Below are 21120 nucleotides of genomic sequence, written 5' to 3'. Positions count from 1 at the left end.
GTGCGTCTTATACACCGAAAAATACGGTATCTTTTTTATATGAAGAATATGTTATTCAGTGTTTGCCCCAAAATGGTATTATTGTAGTCTTTTATATTTAGATATAGATTGGTTACAGAAAATTTCTATTGCATCAGTATATTTTGTAATAAATCTCTTCTAACCTTTGATAGTTAAAAATTCAAAATAATAACTTTAAAGTGTCATTCAAATTCAAAGCACCTCCGTGTTCTTCGTGGAGTTGGTCAGGTTTGTAACTCGGAAACTGACGAACCAATCACCATGCGACAACACAGAGCAAGCGGAAGTTATTTGAGCCATGAGGTTTAGCCACGTTTGCTGATAGAAGAAAGTACATTAGTATAAAGGCTAGACCTTCGGTAGACGCATGTGCTTGTGTGGCGGAGTTGGTTGTAAGGTTACTGACAAACAACAGCACTGTCGTTAATTCCGTTAGGCCATATAATATTTTTACGATGAAACTACTTTTGCTGTTAGTTTGTTTAGCAGCTTTTGCTTCAGCTAGTGATGTCTTAGATTATTCGGGTCCAGATTTTGAAGATTTAGTAAAAGAACATGATATAATTCTCGTAGAATTTTTTGCACCATGGTGAGTGACAATTAACATTGCAAATTTTAATTAAGCTTACCCAAATTATAACTTCATAAATATAATAATAATGTTACTACTAGTATTTCTATGAACAATGTAGCTATTTATCAAATCACGTTATTATTAGATTCATTGTTGAATATACTTTTATCTTTAAAGTTTGACTGTAATTTCTAAACAATTCAAGCGTCAAAGACATTTGAATTGAAATTGAAGTGTCTATTAAAAATTTTAATTTAAAACATTTTACCTAAGTAGTGATATTAGTATTAGCTAGTGCTGCCTTATTAGTACTATTTTTTGCATTTTCATAATACTAATAGCAGTTAGTAGTACATATGACAGATCACATTCGTAGCGTATCTAATATTAATAATTAACAATAATACTAACGTCTAAAGCTTTAGTAAGGTTGAGAACTTGTGCTTTTATTTAACTATTAGTGTTACTAGTAGTATTGAGTACTAGAGTGTAAAGATTCTCAAGCACTTCATTGGACAATCTTATCATTCGGTGTATGAGAATGTATGATAAATCTGATTACTAATAGTAATACTATATTGCTGTATGTCGGTTACATGTACATGTGTACCAATTTTTTATGAATTATTGTATTATATCATAAATAACTATGTACACTTTATTTATAAGTTGTATGTATATAAATTAATTATTATGTATATTCACAATATTCCATTTAAACTTTTAGTTCTAATAAACTGGGTTATCATATAATTATAAAATAGATATGTGTAAGAGGTTCACACATTTTTTAAGAGTAAGCAAAATATTTAAAATATAAATTTCAAGTAATTCACTAGAGTATAACTAAATGAATGATTTTTGTCCAAAAGTATCACATGGTGTGTAAAGGTCATTGTGCCATCTGCATGTGGGGGGGAGAGAATGCAAGAATGAGCAAAGTGGCAGAAGCCAGTCAGTCATAACTTCACCCCTCCAATCACTATACAAGTTACAACCAAGGTATCACAAACAAATGGCAACCCTTTGCATCCATTACTGACTGAGCAGAAGTTTGACAAATTCAAATTGCAATACCTACTACATTGTCATACAATATTTTCCAAAAGTCTATAACGTGAGAAATAAATGTTTCTAAAGAACAAAGCTGGATTTCAACATCCAAAAATTAAACTTGTTACTCCTAATATTAGAGTTGGTACCTTTAATTTTACATGCTTATATTAAGGGGCATGGCTTTAAAATTGTATGATACTGAGGCTACAAGATCTGTCTGAGGAACAAAGTTTTATTATCATATATTGGCCATTGGAAGGATTTTTTTTCTTATAGCATTTTATTGCTACAGTAAAAAAGACACTACAGGTTGATTCTAGGGACCCATTCAAGTTCCTAATAATTCTGAACTGTGAAAGACTAGCGTGGACACTAAAACTTAAATGCATTCTATAACCCTCCCCCCCAAACCAAAAATATATGCATCTCTCAAACTTTCATTGAGATAGTTACAAACATTTAAATCAATGCGATATTAGTACATTGCTCTTTATGTACAAAAAGAGATATTAGATGCAAAATGTAGTACATACCATTCTTAACCCAATTGAGCTACAATTAGCATTATATTGATTGCATTCACTGTTACAATACAAAAGAAAGTAACAGTTCTACAATTTTGGGTGTTTTGTGGGATAAGGAGTAGGCAAGTGGATTTTTAAGAAGGATGAGGTAGATTTTTTTTTTGTTAATTTCCAAAAATTCCACACCCATGGAAACTGCTGTGATGTACATAGTGTTTTTGCTTCTGTAGAAACAATTGTATTATACCAAACATTTCCAAATCTCTTGCCTGTCTTTTACATTCAGACAAGTTTGTCTTTGAAGTTCATTTTAGATATTAAAATTGAACTTCATTAGAGATTGGTTAGACCGCAAGGTAGGTAGATGTCATTTGCTAAAGGTGATACTTTTTTGTACTGATTGTTAGATTACTGCTGTTTAAGCCTATTTCTCAAACTAAACTATTTCTATTTGTGAAACAGAAAAAAGCATACAAATAAATTTTGAGATGTTACGAACTTGTTATTAACATTTAGTCTTAGAATAATGCTCATTTTCTTTCTATGTTTAATAAAATACTAGCTTATTTTTAGATAAAGTAAATTATCACTGGTAGAACTTTTACTTTCTGAAACAGTGTGAAGTTATTCCATCTCTATATCTAGCTTCTCTCTATGTTGTAAAATCTTGAGCTTTATCGTATTTGGAAGTCTTGTGGTAGCATGTCTAAGTTGCTTAGTCCCTTATGACTTTTGGGGGGACTTGGACAGCTCCTGAATCTTTGGTCTTTATTGGCTGGGACCCAGGAACAGTTAAGTTTCAGTTGCCCTTCTGATCCTTGTGGTATTGAGAATATTGGATTTAGATTTGCAGTTGTCACACACTAGAGTACTAATAAACCCAACATGATTACCCCTATCCTATTGCCAGGGGTATTGTTTTCACTCCTATGTGTTTTGAAAGTACATATAACTGTTTTTACCTGATTTTGATCAAATTTTGTACAAAAATTAAGTTTCTCGCTAGTTAATTAGCTTTTGGTGAAGGTACGTCGCAGATAAAGGTCATGCTAAAGGTTGACCACTTTCTCTATCTATAATATATATCATATATAATCAAATTAAAGTTTTGAAAAACAATAAAAACATAAATTCAGATTTAAATGACTTACCTAAAATATTAAGAACAATTATATTTCCAACTTAAACTAGTTCATACCATAACAATTACTGTTCATGCAATTGATGATATATATAGTGCTTAGACCATTACCATGTCATATCCCAGTTAGCCTGATGAACCCTGGTATTGGGTAAAAGGCCTTATTGGCACTGGATATGGCAGATATAGCATGGTTGACAGACTGCATGTTTTGTTTTTCTTTCACTCCAATTCATAGAATTGTATTAAGTGGAAGGAAATTCATTTGAGTTATCATAATTTGGATAACATATTTAATATAGATAGGAACCTGCTCATTGGTGGATAACATATTTAATATAGATAGGAACCTGCTCATTGGTGTGAGTGTGGGGGGGGGGAGAGTTTTGATATAATGGTGGATAAGCTGCGCAAACCATACAAGCAGTGTTCTGTTGTTAGTAGTAAAGCTTACAATTTTATGGTGTATTGATAGACCTATTGATTACAAGCCAACAGATAAGTATTTCTATACAAATTGCTAGTTAAGCCTAATAAAGAATACTGTATACAGTTTTGACTTGTTGGAAAGGTTTCAGAAAATTGTTGTCAGGATAATTCTGGAATGAAAGGGTTATCTTACAGGCAGTGCAAGATTTCTTAACTTAATTTACATGCTTACTTGGAGGCTCAATAGGATAAAGAACTCTTATTTTATTGTACTGTATTCTAAAGATGGGAGGATAAGGCTCAAGTTTATGGTTTAGAAAAGAAGGTAAAATTTCTGTTAAGACATTTTTTATTTTTTAATAGGGTTCCCAAGTCTATGAAGAACACAGGCATGCACGTGTGTGTTTGTGTGTGTGAATATATATGTATGTATATAATAAGTTCCAATCAGAGTGAGCTTTGTAGTTGGAGGAAAATTAAAATAACTTGGGTTAATCCTAAATATAACAGAAGTACAATAATGAATGGTAAGTTAAAATAAACAAAGTAATTATATTTGATATTTATGAAAGAAACAAAATAACATACCTTGCTTAGGGAACTTGCAAATGTTAGTTCCTGTCTTGAACCATAATTTTTTTTTTTATATACATTTCTTTGGAAACCTGCTATTTAACATTGCACTTTACCAAAGAAACCTGGTACAGCATCCCTAATGATTAATGCTCTGAAAATTGTCGTATGTTTTAGTCTGTTAAATTGTATGCATGAGCTCTTCTACAAAAAGTAACTCTTGTTAGAGAAGATACAAAACAATAAACAACACTTGTTCAACAAGAATATTGTTGAATGTTTCCACAGAATTTAATTTTGTAGGTTTTGCATTGAGAAACTGATTATGAAAAATATGAGTGAGTGAGCTTGAGCTCTATCAACAATTTTGTAATGATGAACAAATTCTGTTGTATCTTAAAAGGCTGAGAGTATTAAACATTTTAACATAACTTATTAGGAATATTTGTAAATGGAAAGTTAAATTATTGATGGTGATAGTTAAATCTAGGTATCTTGATTTCTTTGTAGTGGAAGAGGGTTTTTTTTCTAGAGCTCTGGTAGCTTTAATACAGTATCCCAGTAAGGTTTGTAATCAACAAAAATTCTAGTTCTAATAAATACAGATATGTAACTTGGAGGGTAAACTTGTTTCCCATTAGAATTGTCTGTATCTGTTTGAAGATATGATGGCCGAATTGTACAAATGGACTGCAAGAATTTATTTAATGTGGAACAGTGGTAATTTTTTTTGTAAGTGACATTGTCATAGAATGTTATTCTGTTTACTGATGCAGAGAAGTAATTTGCCTGAATTATTAGATGACCATGAAGTAGTTGATGAATGACTAATTTTATCAAAAGGACAATTAGTGTAGAGATTACAGAAATCAAATGTTTTTATTGCTATAGCTTCAAAGTCTAATTTCTTCTTTACATTCAATGAAATTATTGATAATTATGCACCAATTAATACCCATTCTGTCTTTGATAACATTGCAGTATCTCTTAAATGAATTTCAGACTTGCCTATCACAATTAACAATTCTTTAGTTGTAGCATTTTAAGCTGGTATTAAACCTGTATTTATATGGTGTTTTATGTAATTTGTATAACTTGCCTGAAATGTGTACTAAAGTCTGATAAAACTGAAATATGTTAAAATACTTTCTATATCAGTTTTAACATGTTTATAAACTGTTACATGAAGGCTTTAATGTATTCAAATAAAACCTTAGTTCATTACATAGGTATAGTATAAACCTTTTTACAAATGGAAACAAAGTTGTTAGCTGATTTATCTATGGAAGTGATGACTCATCTAATATGTAATGTAATTAATTGGTAAGTTCTTATTCACTCGTGGCATGTTCATTGTCAGTAATGAATTTTTTAAGCATGTTGTTTATTATGTTTTAACTTTACACAATTTATGTAAAACTGTACTGAGTGATGTGATAATCAATTTTTTGCGAGTTTCCTGAAATTTTGGACCTTTATTCATTAGCAGTCATGAATCTTCATTAATCACAATATCGGGGTTACCTGTGAGCAGATGATTGAGAGAATGAATGTAAAAAGGATGAACTACATTTGCATTGACAGGATAAAATTTGTATAAATCTTTATTGGTTGTTATCTAACACTTTGTTATAATAAAATAGCTAATAATTGGGTATTTAATTTTGTAAGTAATAAGTAATTCTCTGAATAAAAGTCTCTGACTGTATAGTCTAATTTCTGTACTACTGTGACTAAATGGAATTGTAAGATAAACCTTATCCTTGCATTCATTAGTGGTTGTTTTCGGCTTAAAGTGATGACATAATAATAGCTAGACTACACTGTTCATCATACTTGGACACCTATATTTATGTTCCATTTAATAAAGGTAAGTTAATGAACAGAACCATTGCAAGGAAGCATACAAACCTCTTGGACTTTTTTTTTTTTACATGCATGCATGGTTGAGTACATTATATTACAACAATTTTGAATATACAAACCAGTAAGTTGTGTAACAAATACAGCCAATATAAGGTCAGTGGAATGGTGTACATCAGAGCTAGATTTTGACATAGTTTGATATTTGACAGTTAGAGGGATACCCTAAAATCTTACTTTGGAAATTACATAACAGCTCTGAGATCATGAAGATGTGTTCAAATTGGAGATTTAGAATTTCTATGACTGGGATATCCTTTGTACTTAATGGAATTAGATAGCAAAGGAATATGGATGAACTTGGCCAACTAGAACAACCTACAAGAAAGACTTGGAACAAGTCATACCCTAGTCATTGTAAGCAAAGTGTGGCATCTAGTAACAAATGTGTGTGTGTGTGTATATATATTCCATATGAAACCATACCAGTCAAATTGCCAGATGCATATCCTATGGATTTCTGTGATAACTGTTGAAATGTGCACTATGAACTACTGTTCTTGTACACTAGATAACATGATTTATGGAAAATGTGCAGGAGTTAGGAGTATGCTTTGAACATGATAGACATGGTGTCATACTGTAACTATGTGGTTGATATAATGTACTCAGCCTCTTATATAATTATATAATCGTTTTAGAGAAGGTCTTAAAGGTGCAATAAATAGAAAAATGTGAACGAAGGTTTAAAGTAGTTGCTGCTTTTTTAAGATTTTTCATTTATTTTTATTTTTTTTCCAGGTGTGGTCACTGTAAGAAACTTGCTCCAGAGTATGAAAGTGCAGCAACAACTTTGAAAAACAATGATCCTCCAGTGTCACTTGCTAAAGTAAGATAATATACAAACTCTTACAATTTACTAGTAACTTCATTTTTAAATGTTGTCCTTGAAATAAGTTGTTCTAAACAAACATAGATGGTCAGATCTTGGTAAAGAAATGGAAATGTATGGTAATATTCCAAAACCTTGCTACTTTGTCTTTACAACAGTTATTTTAGTTTTCTCTTGTTCTGGCACAAGCATCATCAGTGTATGAGTAGCTCTGAGATGCCTACTCTATTTTTCATATGTCCGTATGCACACTTACTATTGGCCAGAAATCCTACTTTATCTTGGGCTGCTATTTTACTATGTCTGATAGCCTATTTTTGATTGCTTTTACTGCATCTGTCCATGTTTCACTGCTCGTTTTTCTAATTATAAAACATTGTGAAAGAGGGAGCTACTTGCAGGGCTTCAGGAAAGTTTAACATGCATGTACCAAAATACTTAACTGAGAGAGTGTTTTTGTTTCTTTTAAATAAATGGCAGTCCTTGTAAAATAGTGTTACCTAATAGAAAGGAAGATGATTATCTCCAATTTCACACAAAATGTTGCAATTGTTAAATCATTGACTGCTGATTCACTGTATAGGGTATGGTCTGCTTCCAGCAGTTGAATGCAAATGTGCCATATACAGTGTACAGCTTACAAAAAACGTGTTTAGATCAGCTGCAGTCAACGGGTTAATGCTCTATTGCTCCTAGGTCAAAGGAATATATCTTAAGCTTCTTATGTCTGTTCCCCCTTTTTTTTCTTTCTAAAAGCCAGGTGTGAATTTACTTTATATTCAATTACGGTATTAAAAAAAGTGAAATGCAACACCTTTATAATACTGTTTGTAATATTGTTGCTGTTCATTAGTGGAATCTATTTTTAACACATTGTACTCGGTTTAGAAAACCTCAGCATGAAGACAGTGCAGTAAACCAAAATTCTCTATAAGTGTCTTGTTTGTGTGTGTGTTATATAATTCATGTTACAGATGTTAAAATAAAGCTTGTTTTTATTTAATAAGAAGCAGAAATTAGGAAGTAAAGTCAGAGTAAACAAACTGGCAGAAAGGGAGTGAGTGTTTCATGTATAACATCAAATGTTTATTTGGGACCATTGAATTGTGAGTGACATTGTAATTGAGGAAAGCCTTAAATTTTGAAATCTAACATGCATGTGTTCGCTATACTTGAAGGGCACTCACTCTTCCAGACAAAGTTAGAGTAAAAATAATTATTCAAACTATTTCAACAATTCTCCTACTTGGAAATCTTTTAGAATTGGTAGCTTGTCAATTAGTTAACATTAGCTTTTATTAGGTGTCTGGTAACTTTGGAATTCTTAACACATCACAAGCAGAAATATGCTGTTTAGTTTGAAAAATTAACTTACTTCAACTAACAAGTGTTTTTAACTAATTAATATTGTAATAGTCAAAAATACATAATTTCAAACAAGAAAAATTGGGTAATGTTTAGGCTAATGCTGATCATACTTCGTTAAAATGGGCAACATGATCCATGGTATGAATTGTACCCCCCCCCCCTATCATTCACTTTTTAAGTGTTTAGTCTCCTCTCTCTCTATTTATAAATGTCATTTAGAACTTTGGAACTTCCATGCTAGTATTTCCTCTCGTACTTTGTTTTCATGTTATATTGAACCCTTTTTTATAGGTTGATTGTACTTCGGACAATGGGAAGGAAACGTGCAGTAAATATGGAGTCAGTGGGTATCCTACTCTGAAAATATTCAGACAAGGAGAATTTTCGGCAGAATATTCTGGACCTCGACAAGCAGGTTTTGTGTACATCATAATTTTATTTTAAAACTGAATTAGTTTGGGAGAGGAATTTTCTAATGATATGAAAATATATTTAATTTTCTATATTAATAAAGAAAAAAAGATGAGTATATATGTTTATTGTAAACTATCGTGTATTTTATATACTGTTTAATTTTGAAAAAAATAATTTACTTCAAGTAACAAATGTTTCAGAATAATTAATATTGTAATTGTCAAAATACATAATTTTGAACATAAGAAAAATCTGGAAATGTTTAGGCTAATACTGATCATACTTAGTTAAAATGTGCAACATGTTCCATGATCTACCTGTTAATCCTCTTGTAATTACCTTCTTATCAAGAAATAATGTACTAAGTTACATTAGATTTATTAGGTGTCTAGTGACTTTAGAATTTCAAACACATCACAGGAAGAAATAAGCCTTAAATGTTAATTTGTAAAGTAAAGAAATTATTTTATTGGAATTTCTATAATACTTGTGTTAATTTTTAACTTGCATATTGTGATTTTTTTTTTAAAGATAATACAGTTAAACATCTGTTTAATTATTAAATCCTGAAAATATTTTTTATTTTTTTTATTAGTCAAAACAGAATTTCTATTTTTCCAGATGGCATAATAAAATACATGAAAACCCAAGTTGGTCCAAGTTCCAAAGAAGTAAGCACAGTAGCTGAAGCTGAAAAACTCTTAACAAAAGATGAAGTAGTTATTTTTGGTAATTCTTTTTTGGGACTTTTATTGATTAAGGTGATAAAATCAGAAACCAAAAATTATCAGAAAAAAATAGCTAAATGTTCTTTTTGTTTTTTTGTAGTTAAAGAAAATGCTGCTTTGCTAAATTAACCATTTAGTTTTTATTTTTGTTGTTGTTGAGAATTCATCTTTCTGGGTGTTACAGCTTTTTTCAAATCAAGAGATGGTGTTTGTAATTTGTCATTCAAATAATAGAACATTGTTGTGAAGTCACTACTTGATAACATTGTTAATGCATGGCTAGAATTGCCCTTGATACATTCATAGTGGTAGACCCATACAGCAGTATGTACGCAGGTGATATTTGTAGTATACATATGTAAAGATTCTGTATTACTCTCATTTCTAGATAATATTGCAGTAATTGATCATTCAGTTGACACCTACAAGTATCGGTGCCCCTGTATACATGGAACTATCTACTACACATTTAAAATGTACGGTATTAAACCAAATAAATTCTGTTAAACATGCAGTTTTTGCTCATGATTCAATACACTGTATTTCAATGAGGAACAAAACTAAGCACTTGAGTATCTTGGTTTATACTAATGCCTTAATTTCCTGTAATTTGCAGGGTTTTTCAAAGATGATGACAAATTGAAACAGACATTCCAGAAAGTGGCAGACAAGCAAAGAGAAGATTATACTTTTGGTCACAGTTCAACTGAGGAAGTTCTCAATAAATATGGATATAAAGAGTATGTAATTTTATGTAATATGGATGTTTGAATGTAGGTGCTTCATTCCAATGATACGAGTCATGGCTCTTGCAAAAAGGTGGATGTTATTTAGGTTTTAAAATGACATAAAATGGTTTCAACGATTATTGGTCATTTTCATCATATATTATCTGTTGTACACAGTAATAAAACAATCATAGGTGCTTACCAGATTTTAATAGTATAGCAGAATATAAGATAATGCAGTTTCTGGCTGAGGTAGAATTTAGTAACTAGAGAATTTCAATCTTAAGTTATAAGACTGTTGAAATATTTAGTTATTATACAAGAATAAGTTTTTTCCATATAATTACTTGAGTTTTGTAGAAAATTGATGTATTTAGTACCTTGTGCTTAGAAGGAAAAGCACCCCTAACAGTGAATTTGGTTTCTTGAGTTTTGTAGAAAATTGATGTATTTAGTACCTTGTGCTTAGAAGGAAAAGCACCCCTAACAGTGAATTTGGTTTCTGGTACCAACTCTTGTTTACAAACTTCTAAATAATTAAATGTAAGTTCTTGAGAGAAGAGGGAGAGCAAATTACAGCCATAATACAAATATCCAACACCAGGGCACAATTCATAAGGTCAGTCATCATGTAGTGTGACATCTGGCTGTAGACAGCAGAAGATGGTAAAAGTGTGGGATGTTGTGGGTTAGAACATCCACATCTGCTCAATTAAAAAAAAAATTCTCGTAATTATATAAGGCTGGTGAAGTTGAGGTCAAACTGGATAGACAATGTACCCCCAATGCAACTTGGGTCTTACTTCCACCAGTACCTCTAAAAACCAGGGCACATTACATGGTGACCCATCTTATGAGTTGTGCCCCGATGTTGGATATTTGTATTGTGGCTGTTTTTTCTCGTGAATTTACATTTAATTGTATTTAAGGTTTGGATATGCTGCATAAGATTTATGCTATCCTCACTTATGATGTATTCTCTTTAGCTTTTCTAAAAAAGTGGATCTATGGTCACAAATGATGAGGTACTAAGATAGAACTTTCTGGTTGAATTGCAGAGCTTTTGATGGGAAGATAATCTCAATGTAGACTGTTTGCTCACAATAGCTGACATTAAAATAGATGATAAAATAAATACATCTTGCATCAAGGTTTTGACCATTTTTTAGTCGTTTAGTTTATTTCTTACAGGAGCTGTCACTAATGTATATTAAACTATGAGGCTTATCTCCCAGTTGATTTTTACAGCAAATAGAATATATATGTATGGAATTGCTGTTGCATGAAGTGAAATGTCTTGATAATACAGATAGTAATAATTTTTTTATAAGAATTTCAAAATGAAATGAAATATCAGGATTAAAATAGTGTATTTACAGCTTTGAAACGTGCAGTAAAAAACTTGAATATATGAATATAATTTTTTCCTTCTATTTGTGTAATATTAATATATGCTATTATTAATGTATACAAATATATTAAAACTGGCTTGGTGATAAGATAGATTTAAATTAAGGTTTTCTTTCTTTCTGTAAAGTCAAATAGTTCTATTTCGACCAAAGAAGTTCCAAAGCAAGTTTGAAGAAAAAGCCTTGAAATATGATGGCCCTTCAGAAAGCTATAAACTAGAAAAGTTCATCAGAGATAACTAGTAAGTATAGCTCATTTGTGTCTTTGAAGAAATATGGTACTATACTAAACAGTTTTTTTTTAATTTAATGCTTTTTTTTGTAAACGCATTTAAAGTACTCAATTTTAAGCATTAGCTAACCGAATAAATTGTAATTTGACATTAACATATGAGATCTACCTATTTCTGTTAATATCTTAATTATAAACTTCTAGCAGTCTAAGGTTTTATGTAGTAGCATCATAACTTATTTAATTGAAATATTCAACTACTGTTAAAGGATGTTAAATGAACGTTTCATATAACACTTAGATTTATTTTAGGAACCAACTTTTCTCACCTTATGCATTTTACATCGTTCTGAAGCTTTATGCATTCTTTATGGGTACAACTAAAATTTCTGTAGATACATGTATAGTGACCTCAATTTGTTCACTTTTGTTGTAAAAAAAACTCATAGTTGTGATATGGAAATTCTCACAAACCTAAACTACTTCTTTGTACAAAACACATCTTATAAAAACAAATATATATATATATAAATAATAATAATAAATACTTAATTTTACTCCTACTGATAATTCACCTTCACTCAAGTTTTTAATAATGTTTTTACTCTACTATAAATGGCTTAAATATATTTTTAATTTATTGGTGTATTTTTAAATGGAAGTAACTAAAATAAGTTTTTCAGCTTAACCTAACAACTTCAGTGAAATATCTTGCAAAGTTTTGCAAGTGCAGTGTGAAACATAACACTCAGATTGTGTGCTGTTTATATTAGCTCCAATGTAAACAGCCAATGGGCTCCCTCTGAATTGTTCCTTTTGATACAAGGGTTACTGATCCAGAGGGTACAAGTTAGTTATAATTCCATAAAATTAAAAGAACAGATGTGAAAAGGTTAATAGTTTAAACTGTTAAAGAAAAGCAATATGAAACTTTCTGATCAATACTACAGTCAGTATGGAGGAAGAAATTCTATTAATTTTATATATTTAAACTTTTTACCGTACATTAATCTTTCTACAGTTAGTGCAGAGGAAATGGTAGAATATAAAGTTTTACTAAAACAAGACTGATATTCAGTTAGGAGGTTTCAGAGTGCAAATTAAATGCAAAACTGTAAGATAGAGGTATTTTCTATTCTTAACTTGAAAATCATCTTTTACTTAGTGATTCAGTAAAGACTTTGGAAACTTGGCAAATCTTTAGTACAAATACTTTACTAGAAACTTTTTATGTGCAACAGACTTGCCAAATTTTTCAAAAATGCATGTAGTAAACTTAGTTATTGTATGTATAGTGTTAGTTTCATGTGGGTTAAGTCAACTTTGTTCTGATATGATTAATGGTGTCCAGTCAAACAGGACCCTTTGTTACTGGAGTGGAGTGTCTTGGGTCAGTACTTGGGCCTTTCCTTTTTCTTATTTAAATTAATAATATTGATAGTGGCATAATTATAAAAGTTTGAAGATAACAAAGCCTTTGGTATTTTTGACTGTACTTCGTATGGATTAGTGGTAACTTTATGGACTTGTAATGCAAAAAAACTGGAGTTTGTTTTAGTGCAAAGCCACATTTGGCTATCTGCCATGTCCACCACAGGGAATCAAATTCAACATTAGTGTGAGAAAAGAAAAGGATCTTGGGATAGTGGTGGATATTAAGTTTGGTATCAAATTGTAGATTATAATTCAAATTTTAGTATGATCCATTAGTTAATTTCTTAATTTAAGAGTAAATATTAAAAAAAAAAACTAAATATCTATTTTTGTGTGTTACATGGTATGTTGAATGCAGCATTAGTTTAAATTACATGTTTGATATCCAAATACAAAGTCTATAGTTTCTTTATGAATTAGGATCTCAAATTACTGATGGTGATAAGCTACAATCTAAAATAAGAACCTCCTGGTTTTCCTATTTGCTGAGATTTCACTACATTTAATGAAACAAACACAGTGACCTGCCCATCTCTTTCCATTTTTGAAAACTTCCGTGTCTGACATGTGAATAACCAATTTAAAGCTCGGAATGTTCTCCTAGTGGCTTTCTCAGCCATTTTGGAGTATTAAGCTGTCAATCTCAAGAGTTCAAGCTGGTAAAGTAACCCTTTAGTCAGCTCAATTTTATATTTTTTAGACCCAAGTACAGTCACATTTTGGTTCTGATACACCATTACTGTATAAAGTAAGTTCTTAAATTTCAGTTATTTTTCTTAAAACATAAAACAGTACATAAAGAATTACAGGAAATATTTCTCTTCTACTTGTGAACTATGAGCTTGTATATACTTGTATATTTGTTGAAACTGTGCAGGTAACCAAATCTGTTTTCTTTGACCTGTAGCCATGGACTTGCTGGCCATAGAACACAAGGCAATATGCAGCAATTCAAATCTCCACTAGTTGTTGCTTACTTTAAAGTTGATTACGTAAAGAACATTAAAGGTTAGTTTAACTTGCTAGAAGTTTGACTCTGTAACGTAATTTAATATATTTGTGTATGTGATCACATTAATCATCTCTACATTATAATAAAAAAGTTACTTAATATGTAAAATAAAACTTGTTGTACCAGTAGAAAATATCAAAGTGAAGTGCCACAATGAGTACAATAACAAGTTGGTTTCATGTTTGTTTTAAGCAGTTCTTTGTATTGAACAACTTGTTTCTAGGTTTTAAAAACAGTTTTGAAGAAAATGATAGGTATGTTCAGTTCAGTCACTAAGATATTTGTGTTTGTGCTTACTTAATCCTCTTGTAGATCTACATAGTATTACATAATCTTCTTGATAGTATTGAAACTATGTATAGGAGGTGTAAGTTAGCTGACCAGAAAGTTGATCCTAGGTTGTGAATCATGTTGCAAAGATATTTGCCACTTTTGAGTATTTTAATAGTATTAAGTTGTAGTTTGAACAAAACACTGTAAAATGATCTAATACATTTTAACAATTAAAAAAATTTGTTAGTTAGTGTTGTGCTATAGTACATAAGAGGTAAATAACTTTAAGATTGTGTGTGTGTGTGTGTGTGTCAGAGAGAGCATGTACAAATATGAAAAATTTAGTGTTGCTTATTGTAAGATATGCATATAATTGTGATTTCATTTTATTTGTAAAAGGAACAAATTATTGGCGTAACCGAATCATGAAGGTGGCTGAGAAGTTTAAGGACAAGTTGAACTTTGCTGTGAGTGACAAGGATGAATTTGGCAGTGAGATGGATGAGTTTGGTCTTACTGCCAAGGATGATAAGCCAGCATTTGGAGCGAAAAATGAGCAGGGCCAAAAGTTTCGAATGGAAGATGAATATAGGTATGGTTTACAACAGATTTCATTAATTGATTAGGGTATTCAATGGTTTCTTGATAGTAAAGATAAACTGAGGCCAGTAAAGAGCTCTTATTTATCACAAACATTTCTTTTTTCTATTGTCTTTGTTAGTAGCCTTTACAATCATGCAAGTATAATTATCAGTTTCAGTTCTTCAAGGAAGTCCTTAAAAGAACTGAGGTGGCAGGGACTGGGATTCAATTCTTGGTCTCCATATTAGAAAGACTAGTCTGTTATATATTTAATTGGAATCTCTCCTATTAAGACTTAAATCAACTAATTAAATGGTTTTGAGAGGATACAGATAACACCATAGAAAACCCAGAGAAGTGGATAGTACACCAGCCTTTCTAACAAAAAGATCCGGGATTAAATCCTGGCCACCAACACGTAGCATCTCCCTGAATACTGTAGCAGGTTAGCAGCTAAAATGTAAGATGAAACTAATTAGTATCTTGCAATAAAAAAAATAACAACTATACTTGGGTTATTAATCACATCTGTGGTTGCCACAACAGTACCATAAGTACAGTTTTAATAATTGATCTTAGGTTTACATTGAGTAGTTATCAACTTCGTTACCTTCTTAATTCTTGGGGTATGCAAGATCACAAAGGCAGAAGAATTGGTTACACAAACAGTTCATTTTGAGATCATAATTTTCATCTACTTTAGTGTTGTTGGATATACTTATTTGATTTTTTATTGCACAAGCTAGAATGTTAATGTTTGTTTTGTTTCTTTGTATTTGTTTTGCAACATTTCTCCACTTCAAAATAAACTGTTATTTAAAGTATTGCAAATGGGAAAATGTGTACTTCTGTGGCACTGCATCACTTGACTAAAATTTCTTGTTTGTTCTCAATACTTGCACTTAATTTTGTCTACCAGTCAAGCACTTGTATCGTAAAGTCTTTATGCTACTTGAAAATACAAGCTATCTTGACTGGTATATTAATTTTGTAATTTGGTCTTTACCATGCTTTAGAATAACTATTTTAGCTACAACTTTTGTATATAAATTTTACAAGACTTTATGTGCATATTTATTAAAAACCTCAAATTATTAGACTAAATAAAATTATTTTCCCTGAAAAATGTAACATTAATATTATGAGAAGTAAATGTGTCATTCTTGTTTCTGATATTCATTTGTTGTAAAACTATTCTATAAATATTGTCATAGCTACACAAATGCCTCGGCAAACTTAAATGTGGAGTATGTGGGCCTCATTCAGTGATATATTTTCATAATGATACACTTATTGTTCAAAGCAGTCTTAAATTCTTAACACTTATTTCAGTTGAACTAATAGCAGTGAAAGATCATTAAACTCGCAGTATCATCCAAATACTTCAAATTTTAATGTAGCTAAGACTGAAAAATAACAATTTCAGATTCAAAAAGTGAAAAATGAGCACAGATTATTTTACTTTATATAACAGTCTTGGAATAATGCTCAATTTTTCTGAAAAGGATGCAGTTCAAAAAAACACTGCTTTCCTACTGCTACAAGTTTAGTCTGATAAGAGAAGGGGGGCTTTCCAGAACATGTGGACAGAAGAATGGCACATTTGAAAAATTTCAACATTAATTTGATTCAAACCATCACAGAAATACAATGTATAATGAGTTGTAACTGTTCAAAGATGGTTAAAAGAATTGTCTACATAAAGTTGCAGCCAAAATTCCTAATTTCAGGTACGAACATGGTCAATATTCCAACTTTTCAAAAGATCACAAAAATTGGAGGAATAAATGAGCCAAAGGTTGAACTCTTTGAGAACTAAAGGTTTGTGTGAAGATGTGACCCGAAGGAAGTTAAAGTGTAACCAAATTAATAAAACATAGCAAAGTTTAACAGTGTAGCAGTATTTTCTGCTTCAGCAGTGGGTAATACTGTCAAAATTGAAAGTGTAAACTTCCTGGTTTGACTCCAATTCATTTTTATTCCTAACACAAACATGACTGTTAATTTTGGAAAGATAATGATACAGAACATACTTTCATGCTGAATATGACATTCAGATAAAGGAAAATATTTATATAAAATTAAAAAAACAAGAACTGGCTAACCCAAACTCCTAGTGATAATCCAATTGAAAGTTTGTGGTACCAGTGTAAGAAAGTACGTACTTGATACTTTGGACTAATTTTTAGTATAATGCGTGTTAGTGTAAGTTTTAAGGCGTGTTCTGTCACTTTTATTACTTGAGTGTGATATTCTAACAACTGTCCAAATATTCCTTTCTACAATATTATCAGCAGTTCTAACATCTTTAAAAAAAAAAAAAATTGGCCTTTTTGGACTTCGAATGGCTTTGATTCAGTCAAGATCATGCAGCACTATTTGGTTAAAGAAAACTTCCTTATCTATTTGAAACAGTCATTATGTCTACTTGCACACTTGTTTATTAAAGCTTTAAAATAGTTAAGTTTATTTTGTCATCACCTTGAAAACAAACATCATTATAACAATGTTCATAAATGTTATATATTCTTATTTTTTCAGTCCAGAAAACTTGGAAAAGTTTTTACAAGACTTGGTTGATGGAAAACTTAAGCCTCACATTAAGTCGGAGCCAATTCCAGAATCAAATGATGCACCTGTAAAAGTTGCTGTTGGACAAAGCTTCAATGAAATAGTAATGAATAATGACAAAGATGTTCTGGTTGAGTTCTATGCACCATGGTGTGGCCACTGTAAGAATCTGGCTCCTATATATGATGACCTAGGAAAAAAGGTAAGATTCTCTTGTATTATGGTATCTATCATATCTGAGGTATATTGAAATAGGGAAAACATTTTGCATTCAGCAAATTTTAATAGTCCAAATAAACACTTGATGCTATAAGCTCTTGTTAAGCCTTACCTAGATGTATAATTTTATTCATCAAGCTTGTTACAGTAAATTACAGCTTCTTTAACTAGGCCTGTTGGTTTAGAACAGTATTTTAATTGTAACGTACTAGTGCATAAATTGCCTAACGTACTTAACATTTGTAGGCCATCTTGAACTTTCCCATGTACAGAACAAGTGTATCATCTAGAGGAATGAAACATCCATGTCATATGCTATTTAGTACCATCAGTGTTCGTTTCTCTACACAATATTGCTTGTCTATTGATGATAGACTTTCTACATATAACAGGTTAACAACTAAAAACAAAACTTATTCCAACACTGCAACATTGACTGTTGTGGACAAAATGTTCTGTTATTTTACAAATACAGAGTAGGACATTACAACTCTTAATTCAGAAACTAATAGCCCCAAAAGGTTGACACTCGTAGAAAAAAAAAAAAAAATCCAGAGTTGTGTTGAGACTGCAGTTTTTCCACAGATTTTCGTACCCTCCCCTATCTCAAACTTTTTAATATTTATGCCTCTTAAAACTTAGGTTTGCATAACTTTAAAGGAAATTCTCTCGACCTCTTGTTTTTGTCAGTAAGTTATACAATACTAAAAATAGTACATCTAAAACACTTTTTAATATCTAAAAGTTAAAAATAATGTTATGAGATCCTTTTGGCTGTAAAATAGAACTCTCTATTCCTTCCACTTAGTCACCTATACCTGTTGAACTTTATAACCAATCAATGAAGTATGCTCCTAAATGTACCTAACTGCTTTTACTTTTTTCAGTTTTTACTTTGGTACAAATATAACCTCAATATTAGTGAAAATGTTTGTCACCACTAATATGTTGGGTATAGTTTAATAGTAACTTCTAGTGTATTGATCAATGAATAAAGGTACACATCAGTAAAATTGCATATTTCTAACTCTTTTCAGTTGTAAGTTACATCTACAAATCTTGACATAAGTTGTTAAATTTCTTTTCTCAAAGTAGAAATCCTTCATGTAGATTATAACTAAATTAACAGTTCCCTATATTTACAGATGGAAAATGAAGATGAAGTTGAAATTGTAAAAATGGATGCTACAGCTAATGATGTTCCCCCAAACTTTGAAGTGCATGGGTAAGTTAATTCCAGAGTCCTTTTTATCTTTCTGTAACTTAGTCCTTAATTGATGTGTTGAAAGTAGATTCAGAAATTGTACGTTAGAACATTGAAGAATAAAATGAATCTTGAATCCAACCCCAACTACTTAATCAAAATGAATGATTCATGTCAATGAAGTAGTTCCAGCAACACATTTTCTCTGCTTCACAGAAGTTAATTTCTGAAAACTTAAGTTAAAGCTACAAGTCTGATTCTGTGGCTTCATCAATGATCTTTCACCGAACAACTCGTAGCATGATCCTAAAAACCATTTCTTTGTAACAATCATTAGTCTTGGTGCTTTTTTCTCAACTTTGTAAACAAGAGTTAACTGTAGGAATTAACCCTTGGCCTTTGAAAAACATCATTATGCTTAACATCCACCAGACTTAAACCTGTGGGCACGGGTGAGGGCCAACGTGTACATGAAATGACCTGTTAAGAGTACCATTCAACTGAGTAAATTAAATATGCATTTCACAGGTCCTAGAGGGAATACAGGTACAATATGCGAACTATATAATTTGCGAAAGTGTTTTTTGTTTATTCTTCACATGAACATTATCTTGCATTCCAATTTGTCAGGTTCTAAGTCACTAACATCAATTTCCAGATATAGTATAGCTGCTCTTGTAACACTTGATTGTGTACAAAAGATGTGTATATTTGACAATCTTTCCTCATCTCTAATAGATACACCTAGTAGATTTGGAATTATAATCAAACTTTTTTCAGTATAGGGTTTAGTTATTACTGACCCCATGCATATTTGGTTAATAATGCTGTTTCTCTAAACTTTAACAGAGGTGAGAAATTTCATTGCAGAAGTGAACCCTATATCTTTATTTAGGCTTTGAAGAATGCCATTATGCTTAGTATTTATCAGCTGTAATACTGCTTGTTCCATAGACTTGGACAAAAATAATTTTTGAAATAACTCCATTCTTTTGGAATAGAATAAAGGTTTAGATTTAAAGTAATTTTAACAGAGCTGTAGTGAAAGTTCTAGTATAACAACATGCTTAAATTTGTTCCTGCTAGCCTCAGAACAACTAGTTTTAACTATTTTTGAAATGCCACTCTTCTTGTGGAAGTACAAGAAAGTCATTAGTTTCAGCATTTAAATCTGTTATGAAACTATGTATGAACACTCATCTGGTGTGTAAATAAGTCACTAAATATTAACACCAACTGCATGATAAATCATGTTAAACAATTATATAGTCTGTGCATGGAGATAGATAAAATGTTAATATTCAGAAGATTGTCTAGTGATTTTCTATACATTACAAACCGGATGTTAATTATTTTTAAAGAATGTCTTCTCACGTTTACTTAGGTGTATCAGTTTTGTTTTTAAGAGACTTATTTGAAACATTTTGTTCTCTACAGGTTCCCAACATTGTACTGGGTCCCAAAAGGTAAAAAAGACAAGCCCATAAAATATGAGGTAACTATTCATTGCTACTAATGAGTGAATATTTAGTGTTTTAATGGATGCTTTCATTATGATGATGAATGGCTTATCCCTGATGTTGGTTGCTCACTGTTTTAGTGATGAATGGCTTGTCCCTGATGCTGATATCTGTGTTTCAGTGTGTTCCAGATTTTATTTCCAAAAAGCTGTAGGGGAGACTGGGCTAGTTGTTATGATTTTTAGAAAAAGTCCAGTATCTAGCGAAATAACCCAAATCATACATTGAAACTGAATAAAAGTGAAAGATAAATATGTACTTTATTAAAATTATGTATTCTATATTGAACAAAATTGGTTACATAAGATTTTGTAAATGTTTTGAAGTAAAGTAAAGTGTAACAATCTGCCCCG

At 31.0% G+C, this 21120-nt stretch overlaps 1 protein-coding gene across 3 annotated transcripts in view; it reads left to right on the top strand.

The window, feature by feature from the left end:
• Positions 1–329: 329 nt before the first annotated feature.
• Positions 330–21120, top strand: part of LOC106461500 (protein disulfide-isomerase A3-like) — a 22882-nt gene continuing 2091 nt past the window's right edge. The window contains exons 1-12 of one of the 3 annotated variants that reach the window (XM_022388477.1): positions 330–610; positions 6983–7070; positions 8733–8856; positions 9477–9584; positions 10200–10323; positions 11849–11962; positions 14294–14394; positions 15071–15143; positions 15189–15263; positions 17795–18026; positions 19189–19268; positions 20685–20742. In XM_022388477.1, the coding sequence (XP_022244185.1) occupies positions 477–610; positions 6983–7070; positions 8733–8856; positions 9477–9584; positions 10200–10323; positions 11849–11962; positions 14294–14394; positions 15071–15143; positions 15189–15263; positions 17795–18026; positions 19189–19268; positions 20685–20742 (1311 nt within the window). In that variant the 5' untranslated portion in view covers positions 330–476. Of the gene's footprint in view, positions 611–6982; positions 7071–8732; positions 8857–9476; positions 9585–10199; positions 10324–11848; positions 11963–14293; positions 14395–15070; positions 15264–17794; positions 18027–19188; positions 19269–20684; positions 20743–21120 lie in introns of all 3 variants that reach the window. The other 2 variants (XM_022388476.1, XM_013921322.2) reach the window with 2 other exon arrangements.

The sequence above is a fragment of the Limulus polyphemus genome, unplaced genomic scaffold (assembly GCF_000517525.1).
Source record: "Limulus polyphemus unplaced genomic scaffold, Limulus_polyphemus-2.1.2 Scaffold973, whole genome shotgun sequence".
Taxonomy (NCBI): Eukaryota; Metazoa; Arthropoda; class Merostomata; order Xiphosura; family Limulidae; genus Limulus; species Limulus polyphemus.
The sequence above is the reverse complement of the archived record's forward strand: the minus strand, read 5'-3'. Positions and strand labels throughout refer to the sequence as shown.